A 24,074-nucleotide genomic window follows, 5' to 3' on the forward strand; every position below is an offset into this window, starting at 1 on the left:
TTTAAACACTGCCAAAAAAAAAAAAACTTCTCAAAGATCCTCTTTACGGCTGGTGCGCTCTGCTTTATTTAAAGGGGTTGTCATATTAGGATTTTTTTTCTACATTTAAAACACTTTCTTGTAGTCTACATAACATGTAAAGGTTGTTACTTGCTCAAAATGTTGCATAGATTATGTTTTACAGACCATCTTCAAGCCACTTTCAGACAGTCTATTTAGGGAGCGCCTTTTTGTGGGCAGTCTCATTTACGTGCCTCCACTTCGATTGCGCCTTCACTCGACAATCTTTTTTGTAGTTTTTAGCGCTTCCATATGGAGTCTACTGACAGATATAAATTACAACTATACGCTACTTTTTATTAAAAATGACAACAGCGGAGGATGCATGTGCATGTACGGACCAGTCTGCCCCACAACAAGAAAATAGCGACAAGAGAAAAACTACAATGGCGGACTTGATTGTTTGATAAATATCTCCACCATGCGTCTTTTGTTTGATTTACAATTTTCGGGACTTATGGGGATCCTAAATACACAAAAGCAGGTACAATCAGGTAAGAAAAGTTTGTTCTGCATAATAGGTCTCCTTTAAAGTCCTATTGCACAAAAATGCAAGTTAAATATCTATTTTATATAACTACAGGGTTCTGCTGTTTTTAAGCACTTACTGCACCCCCCCAAAAAAAATAAAAAAAATAAAAGATCACTCATTAAATATCCTCTTTATGACAGGAGCGCTCTGCTTTATTTGAGGACGTATTGCAAAAAATACAAGTCTAAGATTCTACATATGACAAGAGGGCTCTGCTGTTTTTAAGCACTTACTGCAAAAAAAAAAACCCTCATCAAAGACCGTCTAATGTTACAGGAGCATGCTGATGTTTTTAAGCAATTACGCAGAGAAAAACAAAAATAAACAAAGATCATCTAAATGCTAGTAGTGCTCTGCTTATTTTAGGTCCACTCGACAAAGATCCCCTTTATGCAGGAACGTCTCATTGAGATTAAGAATCTGTTTTTAAGGGAGTCCTGCTAAAAAACATCCATATAGTGTGGATTGGACTGAGGGCCAGGTGGGTGAAGTTTTTTTGCCCAAACACACATGCAACAGCAGTGACTAGGATGGCGGAATCTTCTACAAGAGAACTCTAATTTTTTGAAGGGCCAATTGCAAAACGATACAGTCAAAGATTCTCTAGATCAGTGGTCTCCAACCACCGGTCCGGGGACCGGTACCGGTCCGTGACGCATTTGCTATCGGGCCGCAGAGCAATATTAAATAATTTATAAACAACTGCATTTTCTCACTAGACACACCAATAAGCTTGTTTACAGATGTACAATAAAACTCCTCATAGGAAGTTGCCATTTGTTATATTTGTTATAGATTTGTGACATGATACAATGCACATTAATGAACATATAAAATATAAATGTGACGGATTGTAGCCAAAAACTGATTTCCATCTGCATCTCATTGCAAAGAAACAAGCCCAAGGCTCCCACTAATGCAGCGTTATAGCAGGTTGTATTTTTCATGCACTTATTTTTGCTGCATTTTTATCTGGCACAAGTGGAAAGCCGGTCCCTGAAAATAATGCCTACATTAAACCGGTCCGTGGTGCAAAAAAGGTTGGGTACCACTGCTCTAGATGACAGGAGCACTCTGCTGTTGTGTACTGCAAAAAAAAAACACTAGTCAGTCAGGGGTACAGTTTTTTTTTTTGCAGTCGGTCCTTAAAAACAACAGTCAAAAATCCTCTGTATATGACAAGCATGCCGGTTTGAAGTCATTTACGGGCCAAAATTGGCCCACAGATCACCACTTGACTATTACTGGTATACAGTATATATACTGTATGTTGACCCATTATAAATGAAAGCATTAAAGGCCTACTGAAATGAATTTTTTTTATTTAAACGGGAATAGCAGATCCATTCTGTGTCATACTTGATCATTTTGCGATATTGCCATATTTTTGCTGAAAGGATTTAGTATAGAACAACGTCGATAAAGTTCGCAACTTTTGGTCTCTGATAAAAAAAACCTTGCCCCTACCGGAAGTAGCGTGACGTTGTCAGTTGTTCACTCCCTCATATTTTCCTATTGTTTTCAACGCAGCTAGAGCTATTCGGACCATTACCCCATTAATTTGAGCGAGGATGAAAGATTCGTGGACGAGGAACGTTAGAGTGACGGACTAGAATGCAGTGAAATACATATTTTTTTTCGCTCTGACCGTAACTTAGGTACAAGCTGGCTCATTGGATTCCACACTCTCTCCTTTTTCTATTGTGGATCACGGATTTGTATTTCAAACCACCTCGGATACTATATCCTCTTGAAAATGACAGTCGAGAACGCGAAATGGACATTCAGTGCCTTTTATCTCCACGACAATACATCGGCGAAACGCTTTAGCTACGAGCTAACGTGATAGCATCGTGCTTTAACTGCATATAGAAACAAAAAAAATAAACCCCTGACTGGAAGGATAGATAGAAAATCAACAATACTATTCAACCGTGGACATGTAAATACACGGTTAATGCTTTCCAGGCTGGCGAAGGTTAACAATGCTGTGCTAACGACGCCATTGAAGCCTACTTAGCAACCGGACCGCACATGCTAAAAACATTAGCTCTCCACCTACGCCAGCCAGCCTTCATCTGCTCATCAACACCCGTGCTCACCTGCGTTCCAGCGATTGGCGGAAGGACGAAGGACTTCACCCGATGCGTTTGGCGGCCCGGAGACGTAGGAAGTCAAGGTGAGGTCGCCGGCTAGCGAGTCTGCTCTCCAACAAAGTCCTCCTGGTTGTGTTGCTGTAGTCCGCTGCTAATACACCGATCCCACCTACAACTGTCTTCTTTGCAGCCTTCATTGTTCATTAAACAAATTGCAAAAGATGTCCAGAATACTGTGGAATTATGAAATGAAAACAGAGCTTTTTGTATAGGATTCTACGGGGTACCATAACTTCCGTTAAACTGACAACGTCACGCGCATACGTCATCATACCGCGACGTTTCAGCCGGATATTTCCCGGGAAATTTTAAATGTCACTTTATAAGTTAACCCGGCCGTATTGGCATGTGTTGCAATGTTAAGATTTCATCATTGATATATAAACTATCAGACTGCGTGGTCGGTAGTAGTGGGTTTCAGTAGGCCTTTAAGCTGATTAGTTAAAGTTTAAGTTAAATTACCAATGATTGTCACATACACAATAGGTGTGGCGAAATTATTCTTTGCATTTGACCCATCACCCTTGATCACCCCCTGGGAGGTGAGGGGAGTACTGAGGAGCAGCGGTGGCTGCGCCCGGGAATCATTTTTGGTGATTTAACCCCCAATTCCAACCTTTGATGCTGAGTGCCAAGCAGGGAGGTAATGGGTCCCATTTTTATAGTCTTTGGTATGCCTCGGCCGGGGTTTGAACTCACAACCTACCGATCTCCGGGCGGACACTCTAACCACTAAGCCACTGAGTGGTTAGACGTGCATATTAAAGCATAAAGCCTTGCTTGGGTGTGCTGGATTGGTTACAAGATGTTTAATGGCGCATGTGATGAATCGCTAGGGCCAGCATGACATCGATATATACGAGACATTAACAGCTAAAAACGCTAAAAGAATAGACTAGACACAGTTGATGTCATCTAGTATAGTTAAGGTGGTGCATATGACCTGGACAGTGATGCCATGTTGATCATCTCATCCACGCTATAAAGACCGGGCTTCAGACGCTCAATGCCGTCCGGGGTCATTCGGTCGGTGGGCGTGTGCACGGCCGTGCTCTGCGGGGTGGGAGAAACCACTTGGATGCTCAAGTCGGAATTTTCTGAGTTTTCCGAAGTTTGAGAGCTTTCAGCAGCGTCCGACATGACCGAACCCACTGTAGACACACAGAACAAGGAAAATGTGTTGGTATTTCCAATGGCAGGTTCATGCAGACAATACTAGACAATAAACAGCATGAGTTTATGTATTCGGTTGTGGACCCTAACATTTCTACTGTACTCCTGAACATTTGTCAAAACATGCATCCATACTAGTTTGCATGTGCTTGTAGTTTTCTGACAAATACACTACATTGTGGTGCATTTGTTTTGTCCTGAAATTTCTCACCCAGCTCAATGCGCTCCACCAAATAAGCATGTGTATGTAAAATGTAAGCAAGATGGATTGAAAAACGGGCAGTACGGTGGCACAGTAAGTAGGGCCTGGGTTTGGTTTCTTTCTGTGTGGCGTTTGCATGTTCTTCCCGTAACTGCGTGGGTTCTCACCAGATACACCGGCTGCCTCCCACCTCCAAGCACATGCACCAGGGGAGAACACTAAATTGGCCCTAGTGTGTGAATGTGTGTGTGAATGTTGTCTTGTCTGTGTTGGCCCTGCGCCCCTTCAACCCGAGTGCAGCTGGGATAGACTCCAGCGCCCCCTGCGACCACGAAAGGGACAAGCGGTAGAAAATGGAGTGTCACATTTATCCTATAGTGTCTTTAATTTAGCTATGTAACTAATCATTCTGCCCCAGGTCAAGTCAAATTGTATATTTTTTTGTTTTTATTCAGTGACACTTCTTTGTATGTTTGTGATTTTTTCTTTTTACTTTTTCTTTTCTTTTAGTCAGTTCATGTGATTTTCTATCTGCTTGTGGTGAAGAGGAAGGAAGTACATTGCTACCCACTGTGACTGAAATGTAGGACGGGGGGAGGGGGGAGCATTCTTATTTTATTTTAGTATTATAAAAAAACATTTTTTTTGGAGGGGTGAGTGTATGTTTTCTCAGTACCTGTATTATGACTTCCCTATCAAATGAATACTTTTTTTTTTTTTTAATAAAAAAATAAATTGCATTTGTGTCTAAGTATTGGGATCTTTCTAAAAATGTGTTTAAACTTAATAAACTGTAATTAATTCAAATATAAAAGTGCAATTAATTTTTTTTTTTAAATCAATCCTTGTACAGATAATTAGAATATTTAATATTTCTAATTTATGCAAACTTAAAATAACTGACTCAATATGTAAGTTTTCACACAACAAATGATGCTGTCTATTGATTTTTTTTGTTTTTATTCAGTGACACTTCTTTGTATGTTTGTGATTTTTTCTTTTTACTTTCTTTTTTCTTTTAGTCAGTTCATGTGATTTTCTATCTGCTTGTGGTGAAGAAGAAGGAAGTACATTGCTACCCACTGTGACTGAAATGTAGGACGGGGGGAGGGGGGAGTATTCTTATTTTATTTTATTTTATTTTATTTTATTATTATAAAAAACATTTTTTTGGAGGGGTGAGTGTATGTTTTCTCAGTACCTGTATTATGACTTCCCTATCAAATGAATAAATAAATATTATTTATGCAAACTTAAAATAACTGACTCAATATGTAAGTTTTCACACAAAAAATGATGCTGTCTATTGATTTTTAGTTTTAATCCAATTGATCACATTTTTACATTTGGATTAATCATGATTAATCACAGTAAATTACTTGCTTATATAATTATATAATATAATAAAAATACCCAATATTTTGACCCAAATGCAATTTTATTATGAAAATGTCGAACCGGAACATATTTTAAATGTTTACTGAAATGCACGTCATTTACACTATATTGCCAAAAGTATTTGGCCACCTGCCTTGACTCACATATGAACTTGAAGTGCCATCCCATTCCTAACCCATAAGGTTCAATAGGATGTCGGTCCACCTTTTGCAGCTATTACAGCTTCAACTCTTCTAGGAAGGCTGTCCACAAGATTGCGGAGTGTGTTTATAGGAATTTTCGACCATTCTTCCCAAAGCGCATTGGTGAGGTCACACACTGATGTTGGTCGAGAAGGCCTGGCTCTCAGTCTCTGTTCTAATTCATCCCAAAGGTGTTCTATAAATGTCAGGTCAGGACTCTGTGCAGGCCAGCCAAGTTCATCCACACCAGACTCTGTCATCCATGCCTTTATGGACCTTGCTTTGTGCACTGGTGCACAGTCATGTTGGAAGAGGAAGGGGACAAAACTGCGCTCCGAGTGTGAAACTACACAACCCTGTGGACAGCCTTCCCAGAAGAGTTGAAGCTGTAATAGCTGCAAAAGGTGGACCAACATCCTATTGAACCCTATGGGTTAGGAATGAGATGGCACTTCAAGTTCATATGTGAGTTAAGGCAGGTGGCCAAATACTTTTGGCAATATAGTGTATATGCTCCAAACGTGCTGACAGTTTTATCTAAAGTCCTGTCAGGGGGTATTTTGAAGTGAATTTGCCAGCGAGCACACCAGTCGGAGTTTCTTCACTCATCTTTGCACTGATGCATGCAATGACCTGGTCACTGACCGGATAACAGCCCGCGCCGCCTTTCGGGTAACCATCCGCGGTTAGGATAAAGGAGCATGTGCAACTATACATGAATAATGCAATAATATTTTGTGATTAATCACATTGGTTAACTTGTTATTTTTGCCAGCCTTAAAAAATGTTCCACATTGTGGTTGTATCCTACGGAGCCCCTAAAGGGACATGGAGGGAAAAAAATGTTCTGCGAGATATCGCAAAAGGTTTTTTTCCTATGTCAGTGAACCGGAAGTAAAACAGACACAGCGATGGTGAACCAGAAGTGAAACAGACACAGCGATGGAGGAGCCTACTGATGGAACCAGATCTTTTCCATGAATCCATATTTAAGTGTTACTTCTTTCCTTCCATAGTCGTATTACAAAATAGCTAGTATTCTTCCTTCTTTCTCTCTCTCATAGTAAGGTGTCGGCCTTCTAGCAGTGGAATGCAGAGAGTAGAGATAACTCGGAGTAGTCTAAACAACGGGGGTGGGAGCGAGGGACAGAGGGAAGAACACAGGAGTTCCGGGGTTTTGGGAGATCGATCTAGACTGGGCGAGGGAACGCTTCAGTACTGGATTTGGTCTCACGTTTGTCTTCAAAGCTTTGAGAATAAACCACAAAATACCAACTACTGCCTGGTGATGAATTTAAACGTCAGCTTATGTGCCATTTAAGAATTTGGGAGTGACCAGCAGCTTAAAATCCCTGGGAGGAAGAGCTGGTCAACGCAACAATTTGGGGGCTCGTCCGGGATTTGAACCCGGGACCTCTCGCAGTGGAATGCAGAGAGTAGAGATAACTCGGAGTAGTCTAAACAACGGGGGTGGGAGCGATCATCCGTGGGTGAAGTTTATTGATTTCTATTTTAGTAATGGCCTAACATATAAAGACATCAAATCCGTTCTTGCACGGAGACATGGCTTTGACATAAAGTGAGAGACATCTAAAAAGAATACTCAGGGCGAGGGGGCTTTCTCGTCGTAATGGGGACTGGGATCTTGCGGTCCTGGTTGAATTTATCAGCAATCAACTACAGTACTCTGGCCAGCTTCACGGGTACCGGTGGATGTACGCTAAATGTAGAGAACATGGACTACGAAACCTCCATGGTTGCAACTGACATATTATGGTCTCACAACAGAGCACAGATGATGGGTAGGCGCCCGCTTGCTCCCACTCCTCCATCACTGTGTCTGTTTCACTTCCGGTTCACCAGCGCTGTGTCTGTTTCACTTCCGGTTCACTGACATAGGAAAAAAACCTTTTGCGAGATTTCGCAAAAAGCATTGCGAGATCTCGCAAAACATTTTTTTCCCCTCCATGTCCCTTTAGGGGCTCGGTAGTATCCCCCCATATTTGGGGTACATTATCATAAATGGAATTTTGTAAATTTTTTTATATTTAATATTAAAACATTACTGATTCATTATGTATTTACATTCTAAATCACTAACTAAAATATGTGGGAATTCTACTAATTATGTGTAGCACTTTTGTTTGAAATCATACTAAATTCTCCATCAAAATATGCCTTACATCTAGTGTTCAACATGTCCAAGTGGAGTTTGGTCATGTGATTCATGAGCTGCTACCGACAGCAGCACCTGTCCTCTGATCCTTGACCTTGCGACCCAAAAGTATCGGTGCATGGCCTCTCCGTGTCACTCATTGTTTTTCGACCTGACTAATATGTGGCATAGAGGCTCGCTGGGGTAGAATGTGCATGCAGCTGTTGCCAGATCAGCTTCAAGAGCGAGCGTACAGTCAAGAAGGGAGTAGAGATGTCCGATAATGGCTTTTTTGCCGATATTCGACATTCCGATATTGTCCAACTCTTAATTACCGATTCCGATATCAACCGATACCGATATGTACAGTCGCGGAATTAACACATTATTATGCCTAATTTTGTTGTGATGCCCCGCTGGATGCATTAAACAATGTAACAAGGTTTTCCAAAATAAATCAACTGAAGTTATGGAAAAAAATGCCAACATGGCACTGCCATATTTATTATTGAAGTCACAAAGTGCATTATTTGTTTTAACATGCCTCAAAACAGCAGCTTGGAATTTGGGACAGAGAGCATGAGGAGGTTGAGGTGGGGGAGGATGGTTTAGGAGTGTATATTGTAGCGTCCCGGAAGAGTTAGTGCTGCAAGGGGTTCTGGGTATTTGTTCTGTTGTGTTTATGTTGTGTTACGGTGCGGATGTTCTCCCGAAATGTGTTTGTTATTCTTGTTTGGCGTGGGTTCACAGTGTGGCGCATATTTGTAACAGTGTTAAAGTTGTTTATACGGTCACCCTTAGTGTGACCTGTACGGTTGTTGACCAAGTATGCATGCATTCACTTTTGTGTGTCAAAAGCCGTAGATATTATGTGACTGGGCCGGCACGCAAAGACAGTGCCTTTAAGGCTTATTGGCGCTCTGTACTTCTCCCTACGTCCGTGTACACAGCGGCGTTTTAAAAAGTCACACATTTTACTTTTTGAAACAGATACCGATAATTTTGAAACCGATACCGATAATTTCCGATATTACATTTTAAAGCATTTATCAGCCGATAATATCGGCAGTCCGATATTATCGGACATCTCTAGAAGGGAGTGTTCCGGAAATAAGTCCATCTTTTTATGCATCAAAAAACAACAATGGAATCAAACACCCTGATTTGCTTACATGCTGATTCATCAGTGATTGTGTTGTTGTGGTAGTTTGGAGGGGGGCGGGGGGGTTCAGCAGACAACCAGTCACCGAAGCCCTCTGTCAGAATGTCAGGTCAGCAACCGGTGTGCAGTGCGGAATGTGTGGGAGCTGAAACAAGCTGCGTTTACTGTCAGGCACCCAGTGTGGCTGTTTGACATTACCATAACTTGCCCGTTCACATATATACCAGCATAGATTTACTGAGATGTACTTAGCAACCAGCATAGATTTACTGAGATGCACTTAGCAATAGACAATGTAGTTTGTAGTTTGTATAGCAGTAGTAGATTTACTATTCAATGAAAATGAGTCATTATTGCCTCAATAGCTGGCAACACATGAGTATAAAAAGATAATTGTCTACAGTCAAGGATGGTGGTGCTTGCATCAAAGTCTATGAGCGCATGAGTGCTGCCGGCGCTTGGGAGATGTGGTTCATTGAGAGAAGCATTCATTTTAACATGCGTGACAGTGTGACCTTGCCTTGCCTTGGGATTCCTTGAACTGGAGTTGGACTGAAATAAAGAAGTTGTGCATGAAACAAGCTCAGATATGACTGCATGCCTACAGTCACCAAAAAATGGCAAATGGCATTTTGCAGTGTTGAGGCAGCACTTTTCACGCTTTCACACGTTACAAGACCTCTTGTATCGAGTCTGAAAGTCGGAGACGAAGAAACGAAACAAACAGACATACGTAGCCATTTATCGATGATCGCAACCTTATTAAGTTAATTTGGATGGATTTGATGGATTGACGTATTGACTATTGGCCAAGTCCTACAATTGTATTACATTATTTAATGCCTCTGGATATCGCATTTAAAGTTAAAGTTAAAGTACCACTGATATTCACACACACAAACTAGGTGTGGTGAAAATCACCCTCTGCATTTCCATCCCCTTGTTCCACCCCGCGGGAGGTGAGGGGAGCAGTGAGCAGCAGCAGTGGCCACGCTCGGGAATCATTTTGGTGATTTAACCCCCAATTCCAACCCTTGATGCTGAGTGCCAAGCAGGGAGTCAATGGGTCCCATTTTTATAGGCTTTGGTATGACTTGGCCGGGGTTCGAACTCACGACCTACTGATCTCAGGGCGGACACTATAACCACAAGGCCACTGAGCCATGTAATGCTTTTTATTGCCATTTAAAAGGGGAACAGCACTTTTTTTTTCAAATTTTGCCTATCGTTTACAATCATTATGAGTGACAAAAACACACGTTTTTTTATTTATTTTTTGGTGGGAGGGTGGTGTTAAAGATGATTTCAAAAAACGCTTGGAAGATGCAGCTAATGGGAGTCACCGTTGTAACCTTGAAAGCCCTCTAAAACCACTTCAAAACCGTCCATTAACATGTTATATACACCCTGCAAGTCTATATATAGTGTAGTCGCAGACACGTTCATAACAATATGCAATATGTACAATATTTACCGTATTTTGGTCATTTTAATCATTGCCAGGACTGATTTTTTTCAGCGCATTGAGTCGCGTTTCCAGGCTTCCATGGTTTCTATATGTCCTACTTCGGAAGAGAAACATGAGTGTTTTCTAATCATGGCAGATTCGATGACCAACAACAAAGACGACTGTTTTTGGACAAATGAAGATTCACAATTTTATCATTTTGAAGCTAAATATACGGAGGAAGAACGACTGCTTCTAGAAGCTAGCACGAAGGAAGAGTGAGACGTTGGATCAGACGGAAGCCGAGACAGTGAGGTGAAAGTCAGTCGAAGCAGCAAAATGTGGAATTTGAAGCCAAGCTGTTTCGACATAAATGGAGTGCTTACCCAAATAAACCAGAAAAAGTGTCTCCGGCCAGCTGGACCACACAGAGAACTGTCCATCGAGTGAGTCACACTTTATATAGACCATGATACAAGCAACATGTCATGTGTGTATTATGACAGACAGCATACGTTGTCTGGCTATGTACAAACAAAACATGAAATGTGGGATAATTCTAATATTATTGTTCATGTTTTTCAGTCATTACAGATTGGTGTCTTATCGCATTGTGTTGTGCATTACAAGCTGATACGCGTTTCGTGCTGACGTAGAAACAAGCTTACATCTTGCCATAGTTAGCTTTTACGGCTAATAACGAAGCATGCCGATGTGTTACTACGCTAGAAAAATAGTTCCTCAGTGTTCGCTCTCACAATAACAATGTCGCTACAGCTTGGTTATTATACAGTTTACAGGATGTAAAATAAGTATTGTTGACAATTTTTGAATGTATTTTTAAGTGATTTAGAGGTAGAATTTATTGCTCTCATTAGCTGCATTGCTAGCAGTCAAGAACAAACTTTTGTCTTCTTGTCTCTCATAATGATTGTGAACGATGGTGCACTTTTTGGGGGAAATTTTGCCTTTCTCTTTAAGGCCTAATTTTTGTAAAATCCACTTAATGACTAATGATTTTTACTGTCCCGCGGAAACCATGATATTGCTGCACAAGCTGTACACTGACTACTCTAAACCATGATATTGCTGCACAAGCTGTACACTGACTACTCTAAGGTATATCCAAGATTCACTTTTATACTATTGTGCCTTGAAAAGGTGTACCGTCGTAAAAAAAATGGTTGCTTTTATGAGATACTGTAAGTCAAATGATCTTCCTTGGATCGTGTGTGTACATGCAAGTGTGTGTGTGTGTATATGTGTGCGCGTTTGTGTGTGTACAAGGACAAGGTTAATTCCTCTCCCAAGTTCAGATTCACAGACACACACACACACACACACACACACACACACACACACGCACACACACGCACACACACGCACACATTGATCCTAGCAATTTGTCTCGGACAAAATGCCACCATAAGGAAAAATCTTCCCCACAATAAAGCTGGGCTGTGTTGCACCACAAAGACAGAAGGACAAGAGCACACACAAATGCATAGACCCAGCCCCCATCCTCACACAAAACCTTGGTAGCCCTACAGACATATCCTCTCTTCTTCACTTGTCTTTCTCTCTGTCCTCATTCCTCCATGCCACTACTCCAAGCATCCTTCTGAATTTCAAGCGGTGTCGAGATGAATATTGCATTCCAGAGTGTTCAGTACAGTACAGTGTTTTTATGGTCATAGACTTCTATAGACTGTATGTTAAAATGAAGTAAAAACACTTATGTGACACTGCATTTTTATTCATTGTTCTCACCTCGCTTCTCAACCCGAGCCCAGAATTCCCTGACAGAGTTGGGAATGTCGCGAGTTTCCCTCAGGTTCGTTTGCCACTGCCGCAGCTCCTGCACATAAGGCTGTGCTCTGACCTGTATAATACAGAAACACATATTCTAAAATAGATGTCAAGTACAGTACAGCATCCCCATACATTAAACACTATCAGTACTTTCATGTTTAGTTATTTTATTGTTTGATGTATTTGTGCTGAAAGATTTGTCGAATTTCCTACAAAAGGTAATTAATTGTAATTTGATTATATGACATTGTGGGCTTTTGGCTACATTAAACAAAGCTATGCAGACAATATTATAAAACCTTTTTTAATTTTTTTTAATTTTAAGTTTTTGTTTTAATATATTGATAACTTAAAAAAAAATCTGGCAACTGGTGAATATATTTTTATGCTGAAATTAAAAAAAACTACAGAGGTTTTCATTTATTTGTATCTTCATATTGTGGCTGTACTGAAAGTTGGTGTTTGTTTTGTATGTGAAATTTGGTATCACACTGTTGTAGAAATAAAGTTCTGAAAGAAAAAACAGCTTAAAAATAAATGAAGTACGTTACATTTTGAAAAAGGCCTTTGTGTAATTAAATGCAATTAAGTTAAATTAAAAGTAGTCACTGTGATGTGAGGAGTGAGAGAGAACCTAATACACATTAACAATATCGTATTTATTTGTATCACTTTTTGTCCTATTTGTCCTGCAAATTTAGTCTGCTTTCCAACGACATGACATGTCTTGCACTGTAATTAGTAGAATATATAAATTGTGGGCTTTGGATTTATTTTTGAAAACGAATGTTGACAAAATTGTAATAAAAAAATCCAAAATATTAAAAAGACAACAATTAAACAAACTGCTACATTAAAAATATATACAAATATCAAATCCAGCCATCGATCCATTTTATACCGCTTGTCTATAAGCAACAAATTCAAAAACATTTAAATTACATTCAATTTCAAAAATAAAAACAACATAATGCAAATCTACCATTGGGTGATTTGTGACAGTTTGTGCTCATGTACATTTAGTAAGACTTCCCATACAATGTAATGCACTATTTAGTAATTAGTAGACTATGGCAAGGCCTCATTTTTGAAAATGAATGTTAAAAATATTTTCTAAACAACCACCAATTAAAAACAGAATTATCTGGTTCCGATGAGACAAAGATTGAACTCTTTGGCATGAATGCCAGGCATCATGTTTGGAGGAAACCAGGCACCACTCATTACCAGGTCAATACCATCCCTACAGTGAAGCATGGTGGTGGCAGCATCATGCTGTGGGGATGTATTTCAGCGACAGGAACTGGAAAACTTGTCAAGATAGAGGGAAAGTATAAGAATAATGATGTATATATTATCACACAACTTTTATGCATAAGGACCGTTGCTATAATTATTGTCAATTGTGCTGAAGTGGTAGTTTTCTTTGTCTGTGCAAAGCTGGCAATCCAAAAGATTGCAAGCCAGTCTGGTATCAGTGTCTGTGTCCAGGAACGGCCTGCTGACTGCCAAGGCCGAACACAGCCGTGACGCAGACAGAGCAGAGACAAGGCGATATCACCAGCGTCAACACATTTGCATTTTTGTATAATCATATATTGTGTCTAACTGGAGTTGTCGAGATTACCCCCTTCCCTCAGCGACAGCTTCAGTGATGTAAACAGGGACCTCCAAAATAAATAGAGGAAGCACGCGGGCTGGACTTTTAGAACGTAATTTGGATCTGTAACTAGAGTTCAGCCCAAATAACGTGTCTCCTCAATTGAGCAAAATTTAACTCTGTCTCTGCATGATTCCTTGCTTCTCGTCTGTTTTAATAGATGTCAGCAGTGTTTGAACCTGACAGTTTATTTAATGAAAGACATGAATCAGTGAGCCAGTCCTGAACATGAACTATTGCTATTTTGAGTATTTGAGTAGCCTCTGTCGTGTTTTTGCAGGGGTGAAAATCACCATATAATCCAAATACAGCTGTGCATTTACACCCTTACATACAAATAAATCATTAATGTAAAATGAAAACAAACATACATACTTATATACACGCAGTGTTAGCAGATCACACGCAACACACCAACGCATAGTGCACACTGTTTTATTTTCTGCACACGTTATTTAGTGCGTGGTATTTGGATCCTGGTAAATCAGGCCCTTGTTTTTTTATACAGACATACTTATGGCCGACTGTGCAATGGTGAGTCCGGAAGCCAAACTGTATTGGATGTAATGCTGTTATTGTGTAGAAATATGGGGAAATAACTACAAAAGTACACTTCATTCATTAACGGTGTTACAAAAAAGATCAGTTAGAATAATACATAATGTTGGATATAGAGAACATACAAACCCTTTATTCATTGAATCAAAAATACTGAAATTCCACGACATAGTGAATTTGCAAACATCTAAAATTATACACAAAGCAAACTATAATCTGCTACCCAAGAATATACAACAATTCTTGTTAACAAAAGAGGAGAAATATAATCTTAGAGAAAATGTTTATTTAAAACATATGTACGCACATACAACACTTAAGACCTTCAGTATATCAGTATGTGGAATTAAATTATGGAATGGATTAAGCAAAGCAATCAAACAATGTACTAATATGATCCACTTCAAGAAACTCTTCAAACTTAAAGTGTTTACAAAGTACAAAGAAGAAGAACCATGATAAACATTCTGAATTTATCTCATCCATCCATTCATTTACTAGATAATCTTACTCATCTCACCATATGCAATATATCTTACTTCACCAATTATTATTCATTTATTTTTATTGTTATTTATTATGGAGTATATTGTGAATAAATTGAGAACAGGAAGTGAACAAAAGTTTTAGCAACTGCTATGTAAAGGAAAAGGGGTAGGATTAAATAAGCTCTGCTTCTTCCTACTCCTTTTCGAACATGTTGAATAGAGGAACTGGAAATTGTGATGTATCATGTTGTATGCATGCATGCTCCAAATAAACTCAAACTCAAACCGTTATTGAGATGTTCTACTAACTGCTTAACCACCTATTTTTCTACTATTACTCTCTGTTACTTCAACAATAACTGCAGTTACTTGAATATAGTGCAGAGGGCACAGGATGGTTGTTTACTGACAACAATAATCCACTTAGACGTTCCCCCTAAAAAGCCCCTCTTTGCTGTCATCATGCAGCCTTTTGTTTGCTGCAAAGCTGCCTGGGAATGAACTAAACTCTGAGTCTGGCCTTCATGCACATTCATTCACCCTGCCATTCTGCCTGCATGTCAACTTTTCGCTGACTCACACTTTTGCCATTCAAGTGGTTGAGCGCGACCTTTCGGCAGGAAATAAGACAACAAAATGGTTCATTTTTAATAGCTTGTAGAGGAAACTGTGGGCTACAGGAGGTCCTGCGTGCATTTGACATATTTTCTGGATGCGCGTGGCTGCACGTGGGTCTTCTATTCAAACCATTCATGTATGGCGGCAAGCTACTCATTCAGCCGGAAACGCAGACCTACTTCTGCTGTTGACTCCACAGCAAACTGGGTGACAGCCAGTGTGTGTGTGTGTGCGTGTGTGTGTGACTTTCAGCTCTTTTAGCTTACGTCAAGTGAAATCAGCACTCAAGCTGCCCTACTTTTTTGGACAACAAAATAGTGCAAGAGGAGCGGCCGCAGTAAACTTAGCTCACTTTCTACTGATTTAAGGAAGAACATGGTATCATTTTAACTTGAAACATATCAGAATGCAACCAAAATTTCCAAAAATATGCCTCAAATAACTTCTCATCAAAATGAGTGTTTTATTCCAATTGTATAACAATGCGACACATTAAGATGTGTAAAGTGCAATGTGTGTGAGTGTTTTGTTGTGATTATGCGTCAATATAAAAAGTGTTTTTATACATGTATGAAAAATAGGAATCTTACATTTGCACGTTTAAAAATATGTCCAACTGTCCATGTAACGGATGCCAAGTATAGTGGCTGTGTAAACCTGCACTCATTGACGCCGTAAAAGGGAACTGCACTTTTTTTTTAAATTCTGCCTATCGTTCACAATCATTATGAAAGACATGACGACGGATGGATTTTTTTTTAATGCATTCAAAATAATAAATAAATGTGATCAAAAGTTCGCTTAAAATGGAGCCTATGGGAGCCGTTCAATTCTGCCGATAGAGCCCCTTAAAAAACATCCAAATACCTCCATTAGGGTTTTATATACATGATGTAAGTACATACTGTATGTAATGTAGAAACGAGCACATTTATAATAACATTTAATATTCACATATTTTGATTATTTTAACCATGCACGGCTAGGGTAGGGTTGTACAGTTTACTGGTATTAGTATAGTAACGCAATACTAATGAATCATATTCGGTACTATACCGCCTCTGAAAAGTACCAGTCCTCCATCCCCCCGATCCCCCGTCGTCATCACGTCGTGACATTGCTGGTTTTCGAGCAGACAAGCATGTTCGGCAGTGCACAATCACAGAGTACTTAAAAGCAGACACAGTCTGTACACAGAAAAGGGAGAACGGACGCATTATGGCTGAAAAACTAACGATAAAGGTGAAGTTATAACACTGTAAGAAGTGCTTTAAGACATGGCTAAGACATGGCTAGCTAGCTAGCGGCTAAAGTCCAGCCCCAGTCGGCAGTGTTGTAGCTACTTCTAAACCACTAATCCTCGACCCCTGCTTTAACTCTGTCCGTTCTTGGACGGGTTTGTACTGAAAATGTAATTTCATTGTACTTTTTAAGTTCAGTCACAATAAAGTTCCATCCAATTCACACACACCTGGGTTTCACACACAATATGAGACTACATAATGCCTTGCTCATGGGCAGGGACACTTCGGCTTTCCCACACACCGTTCTGATTTTTTTGCTTTTCTTTTTTTAGTTGTTACATGCAGGCACAGTGCATATCCATCTGCCAGAGTCAGCCAAAAAGCAATTTTTCACCCATTGTTCCGCCTAGAATGATACAAGTAATCTTAAAAGAAAAAAAAGACATACAGTATTTACATAAAAATATTGCAATTATAACACATTACTAAGTTAAAGATGTACATTACAGACAAAACAAACCAACAATCAAACAGTAAACAAAGACATGAGCACATACACAATGCAAGAGGTGTAAGTTAATGTTGTCAATAAGCCATTTCCTTAATTGGATCTTTAAATGTAGCAAATTACCAGATTTCTTTAACTGATTTATTGCCACACAACAAATATCTTTCTGTGAAATTGTAGCTGTCATAATCCAATGCATACCACAGCTTGTATATTATCTTTATACTTTAGTCACTGAAAAGGCAAAGGTAGCCATGCGATTCTTTTGACCCACATACAAATGCATCGCGGAGCCTTGAGCTAAAACCCTGACTGCTTTCTATAGATATTTTGCATTAATAAATGCTTTACAAATATATATATATTTTTCTCTACGCCCATTGGGTGTCTGGCAGTGTTCTAATGCATAATGAATGCTAAAAAGTGATTATTTGGAACAGTAGAGATGATGACACAGACTCAAAGCACTGCCTATTAATTACACAGTGGCCACTCAGCTGACTGGCCCCAAGAGAACTTGGGCGAAGCGTGTGTGTGTGTGTGTGTGTGTGTGTGTGTGTGTGTGTGTGTGTGTGTGTGTGTGTGTGTGTGTGTGTGTGTGTGTGTGTGTGTGTGTGTGTTCTTGTATTTCTACCCTTCTTGAGACATCAACAAGGGAAAGTACCATATGAGGACCGGTGAACAAGTTAGGACATAAATCATGGTCCCAATACAGAAAACCATTGCATCTAATAGAGAATGTCTCATTTGAACCCCTGGTGGTCAAATCTATCAAAATTAGGGTGGTCCCAAAAAGGAGGGACTTTTCAAATAGACTGTGTGTCGGTTTTAAAAGTGCTCTCCCTCTGGTCAACATATTTAATAACAAGTGTGTGTAAGAAATTGAAATGCACCCTCTTCGGCCAAAATTAATTTAAAAAAAATTTAAAAAGTATATAGAGACATATTGTAATAACTTGAAGTAAATAATGAAGATTAAAAATCAATTACAAACGAAAAATTCAACAACAAAAATAGAACTAAAAGCAGTCTCTCTCACAATGTGTCGACTTTTTTCTTATAAAATTGGGAACAATTTCTCATATTCTTTCTGTTTCTGTAATATTGCAATATTTTCTTGTAAAATTATTACTTTTTTTATGTAAAATTATTACTTTTTAATGCAAAATAGTGACATTTGTCATATATAATTCTGACTTTTATCACAATATTGCCATTTTCTGTTGTTCTTGTAAAATAGTGACATATTTTGAATAAAATTATGACTTTTGTCATAATTTTGCCGAGTAAAATTCTGATGATTATTATTACAATGCCAAAATTGTTAAAGGCCTACTGAAATGAATTTTTTTTATTTAAACGGGGATAGCAGATCTATTCTATGTGTCATACTTGATCATTTCGCGATATTGCCATATTTTTGCTGAAAGGATTTAGTATAGAACAACGACGATAAAGATTGCAACTTTTGGTATCTGATAAAAAAAAGGCTTGCCCCTACCGGAAGTAGCGTGACGTAGTCAGTTGAACATATACCAAAGTTCCCTATTGTTTACAATGATGGCCGCATGAAGTGAGAGAGATTCGGACTGAGAAAGCGACAATTTCCCCATTAATTTGAGCGAGGATGAAAGATTTGTGGATGAGTAAAGTGCAAGTGAAGGACTAGTGGGGAGTTGAAGCTATTCAGATAGGGAAGATGCTGTGAGAGCCGGGGGTGACCTGATATTCAGCTGGGAATGACTACAACAGTAAATAAACACAAGACATATATATACTCTATTAGCCACAACACAACCAGGCTTATATTTAATATGCCACAAATTAATCCTGCATAAAAACACCTACGTGTTTGTTATGCTAGCTCCTCTGCTAGCTCCTAGCTCCATAGAACACGCCAATACAATTCAAACACCTGATCAACACACACAATCACTCAGCCCAAAAGACCGTTCACCTAACCCAGGGGTCGGCAACCTTTACCACTCAAAGAGCCATTTTGGCAAGTTTCACACATTAAAGAAAGTAATGGGAGCCACAAAAATGTTTTTAAAATGAAAAACACCGCATACACAGCTTACATGCTTTGTGCTATGTTAACCAGGGGTCTCAGACACACGCACCGGCACGCACTTTAATGTGGGAATTGGATGTTAGTGCAGCCCGCGAGTTTTGGACGAATGTCGCTTGCGTCACACTTGCCAACCCTCTCATTTTTCCCGGGAGATTCCCGAATATCAGAGCGTGATGACACTGCATTTGGCGCCCTCTACAGCCTGCCCATCAGTGTACCTGCTCGGCCACAAGTGGAATGCAGCTTTAGCTTGCTCACTTAAGAGACAGCAAGGCTACTAACTCAGCAGCCACACATCTTACACTGACGGTACCAATACCCAGAATCCCATGCAGCCCTAACACTTCCGCTCAACCAACCACGAAGAGGGGGGGGGGGTTGATGTGTGGGGGGATTTGGTGGTAGCGGGGTGTATAATGTAGACCGGAAGAGTTAGGACTGCATGGGATTCTGGGTAATGGTTGTGTTGTGTTTATGTTGTGTTACAGTGGGATGTTCTCCAGAAATGTGTTTTTCATTCTTTTTTGGTGTGGGTTCACAGTGTGGCGCATATTTGTAACGTAACAATGTTGAAGTTGTTTGATACGGCTACCGTCAGTGTAAGCTGTGTGGCTGATGAGTAACTATGCTTTGCTGTCTCCTGTGTGAGCAAGTAATAACAACATACAACATGTGGCTGGCCTGGCATGCTGTAAGTAAATGCTATAGAGGACAATTACTTCAGTGCAATTAGGGCACACCCTTTATATAGTAATTAGAGAGTTAATAGGATTATTTTTCCCTGGGAGTAGTCTATGAGAGACACTGACATCCATAAGTCTCCTGGGAAAATCGAGGGGGTCGGCATGCATGTAGCTGAGCCGCATCAGAGTGGTCAAGGAGCCGCATGCGGCTCCGGAGCCGCGGGTTGCCGACCCCTGACCTAACCCAAGGTTCATAAAGCTTATATATTTTTAAAAAGTTACGTACGTGACGCGCACATACGGTCAAGCTATCAAATGTTTAGCAGCCAAGGCTGCATACTCACGGTACCTGATATTCAGCTGGGAATGACTACAACAGTAAATAAACACAAGACATATATATACTCTATTAGCCACAACACAACCAGGCTTATATTTAATATGACACAAATTAATCCTGCATAAAAACACCTGCGTGTTTGTTATGCTAGCTCCTAGCTCCTATGCTAGCTCTTAGCTCCATAGAACACGCCAATACAATTCAAACACCTGATCAACACACACAATCACTCAGCCCAAAAGACCGTTCACCTAACCCAAGGTTCATAAAGCTCATATATTTTTAAAAAGTTACGTACGTGACACGCACGTACGGTCAAGCTATCAAATGTTTAGCAGCCAAGGCTGCATACTCACGGTACCTGGTATTCAGCTGGGAATGACTAAAACAGTAAATAAACACAAGACATATATTTACTCTATTAGCCACAACACAACCAGGCTTATATTTAATATGACACAAATTAATCCTGCATAAAAACACCTACGTCTTTGTTATGCTAACTCCTAGCTCCTATGCTAGCTCCTAGCTCCATAGAACACGCCAATACAATTCAAACACCTGATCAACACACACAATCACTCAGCCCAAAAGACCGTTCACCTAACCCAAGGTTCATAAAGCTTATATATTTTTAAAAAGTTACGTACATACGCAAAAAAAAGTTGCGCACATACGGTCAAGCGATCAAATGTTTAGAAGCCAAAGCTGCATACTCACAGTAGCACGTCTGCGTCTTTGTCATCCAAATCAAAGTAATCCTGGTAAGAGTCTGTGTTGTCCCAGTTCTCTACAGGCGTCTGTGTATCGAAGTCAAAAGTCCTCCTGGTTAGAGTCTCTGTTATCCGAGTTCTTCCATCTTGACTGCATCTTTCGGGAATGTAAACAAAGAAGCGCCGGCTGTGTACTGTTGTTGCTGACTACGTTCGAAAAATACGTCCATTTCGCACCGACAACTTTCTTCTTTGCTTGCTCAGCTTCTTTCTCCATAATGCAATGAACATGATTGCAACAGATTCACGAACACAGATGTCCAGAATACTGTGGAATTATGAAATGAAAACAGAGCTTTTTCGTATTGGCTTCAATGTGGAAGGCATACCCGTGTTCCCCGGGCTACGTCACGCGCATACGTCATCCTCAGAGGCGTTTCGAACTGGAAGTTTAGCGGCAAATTTAAAATGTCACTTTATAAGTTAACCCGGCCGTATTGGCATGTGTTATAATGTTAAGATTTCATCATTGATATATAAACTATCAGACTGCGTGGTCGGTAGTAGTGGGTTTCAGTAGGCCTTTAAAGTTTTCTTATAATATTGTGACTTTTGTCGAGTAAAATTACGACTCTTTTCATAAAATTGCCAAATTTTAAGCTTTTCTTGTAAAATTGCAACTGTTCTTGAGTAAAATTCCAACTTTTATCATAATATTGCTCAGTTTTTCTTGAAAATTTTGACTTGTGTTGAGTAAAATTACGACTTTTGTTATAACACTGCCAAAATTCTAAGTTTTTCTTGTGAAATTGTGACCTTTTTCTTGTGGAATTCCAACTCATTTTTCACAACAAGCTTTTTTATATTTGCATAGTATGTATATATTATTAATGTTGTAAATACAGATCTTTATACAGTATATCTAGAAAGGGTGGTCCTAAAGAGGTAGGCTTTTTTCAGAGGTTTCAAGAAGGTAACAAATACAAGAATGTGAATGTGTGTGTGTACATTTGTGTGTGCATTGCAGTCTGAAGCATGGATGAATGGATTAGAGAGAGGGTCGAAGGCACACAGTGTAAAGACGATTATGTAATGTGTTTAGAACCTGCAGCCCTTCATATAGTATGACAGGAGCGGAACAAGAGACAATCGCATTATAGTGTCAGCTCCTTTCCTCTCTTCTTCTATGACTACACTGTGCAATGTTTTGATCGGTGCAAAGCTGTGAACTTGCAATATATGCACAAAAACAGGCTTGTGTCACACACAGACACACACACACACTGCAGTCAAAGCTGCGTCACACACAGGTTATATAACAGGCGAGAGAGTATAAGAGTGAAGGAGGGGTTGTAAAGCTTTGGGGCTGACAAGAGCAAGAAAATTTGGGATGAATATAAATGTTAATCCTGTGATGCTATTATTCCGTTCAAATATGTGCAGTTAAAAATAGACGAGGGAGTCAGGCGTTTGAAGGAGTCTTACATGTAGGCATTTATTTTGTCAATAAAGCCCTCAGTGGCCACAATATTAGGTACACTTGCATAATGTCATGGGATCTAACAGGACAGCTGTCCCACAAATACACAAAAATAAAGTTCAATTATGATTTGTCAATGATTGATAATACTGAAAGGAGGTTAAATGAATGTTTCAATTCAAACAACATGTGAATATTACATTACACTTGACGCACTCGATGATAAAAACCCTTTGTATATGTGAAAAGGAGTGGGAAGAAGCATTACCTTATTAATTCCTACCCCTTCTCCATTTAGTACTTAGTACTATAGGTTATCGCACTTCCTGTTCTTTAATCCATCCATAAATTGTCATTACTTTTGCATTTAAAAGAAATACAAAAGGTGTGTTGCCCATTTGTTGTGTTTTGTATGAATGCAGATTGTGCATTTTGTGCTATTGTTGTGTTGGCAGAATCAGAGACTGGTATACTGCCAATAGCTACATTTTTTGTTTTGTTTCTGTGATCTTTTTTTTAGCTCTGCAATTGTACTTATTACACATAAGCTGTTTGACTTTAAAGTGTATCTTAGCTGTGTATTTAATTGTCCGGTTTGGAGGTGTTGAAATCGCCCTATAAATTTGCCTTTTTTTTTAATGCATTTTTCTTATGTTGGAATGTGACAGAGAAGTTATTTTGAATGTCATGTAAGTCATATTAACATACTTTATTTTTTGTATATATAGGTTTTAAGGAGGACTTCAACCCAGGGGTGTCAAATAAACTTTAGCTCAGGGGCCGCATGGAGGAAAATCTATTCCCACGTGGGCCGGATGGGTAAAATCATGGCATCATAACTTAAAAATACAGCCACAACAACTTCAGATTGTTTTCTTTGTTTTACTTCAGCCCAAAATAGAACAAGCCCATTTTGAAAATGTACATATCACAAATAATTATTTTGACAAAACAGTTCAAGTTAGTTGAAAATTCTGAGGAAAAACTTGGTGGAGTTTCAATAACACCATGAGAAACACAATAAACTTAGACTTAATCTTAGTGTATCTACAAAGCAATTAAACTAAGTCACAGCCCATCTAAGATTGAACAAAAAAACAAAATAAAGTATAAATAAAAAGTATTCTTTGTATCAACTACCTCATTTGTCACTTACACGTATCAATCCTGTGCTAACTCAAGAAACCACACAAACTGAGGTAGAAACTATTCAAGAGGGTTGTGTTACTCCTTGCTTTCTCGGCATCACTGTGTATCGGTAAAAAAATGAAAGCTGTGCAATGTGTGAACAATTTCAACAAACCAAAAAATAAAAACTTAAAATACTGACAGTAAATCACACATTGTTCACTTCCTATAAATTTGCACAGAAAACAATAATTTTCACATCCCCACTTTAAGTGGGGATACCAATTGTTTATTTTAGTCC

General features: G+C 39.3%; 1 protein-coding gene across 3 annotated transcripts in view; it reads right to left on the bottom strand.

The window, feature by feature from the left end:
* The window catches only part of iqck (IQ motif containing K), a 37,640-nt gene continuing 13,566 nt past the window's right edge, over positions 1-24,074 (bottom strand). For 2 of the 3 annotated variants that reach the window (XM_062036587.1, XM_062036586.1), the window contains exons 8-9: positions 12,238-12,349; positions 1-3,899 (exon numbers count right to left, since the gene is read on the bottom strand). In XM_062036587.1, coding sequence (XP_061892571.1) covers positions 3,673-3,899; positions 12,238-12,349 — 339 coding nt within the window. In that variant the 3' untranslated portion in view covers positions 1-3,672. Of the gene's footprint in view, positions 3,900-9,064; positions 9,166-12,237; positions 12,350-24,074 lie in introns of those variants that run through there. The other variant, XM_062036588.1, reaches the window with a different exon arrangement.

Source organism: Entelurus aequoreus, linkage group LG25 (assembly GCF_033978785.1).
Source record: "Entelurus aequoreus isolate RoL-2023_Sb linkage group LG25, RoL_Eaeq_v1.1, whole genome shotgun sequence".
Classification (NCBI taxonomy): domain Eukaryota; kingdom Metazoa; phylum Chordata; class Actinopteri; order Syngnathiformes; family Syngnathidae; genus Entelurus; species Entelurus aequoreus.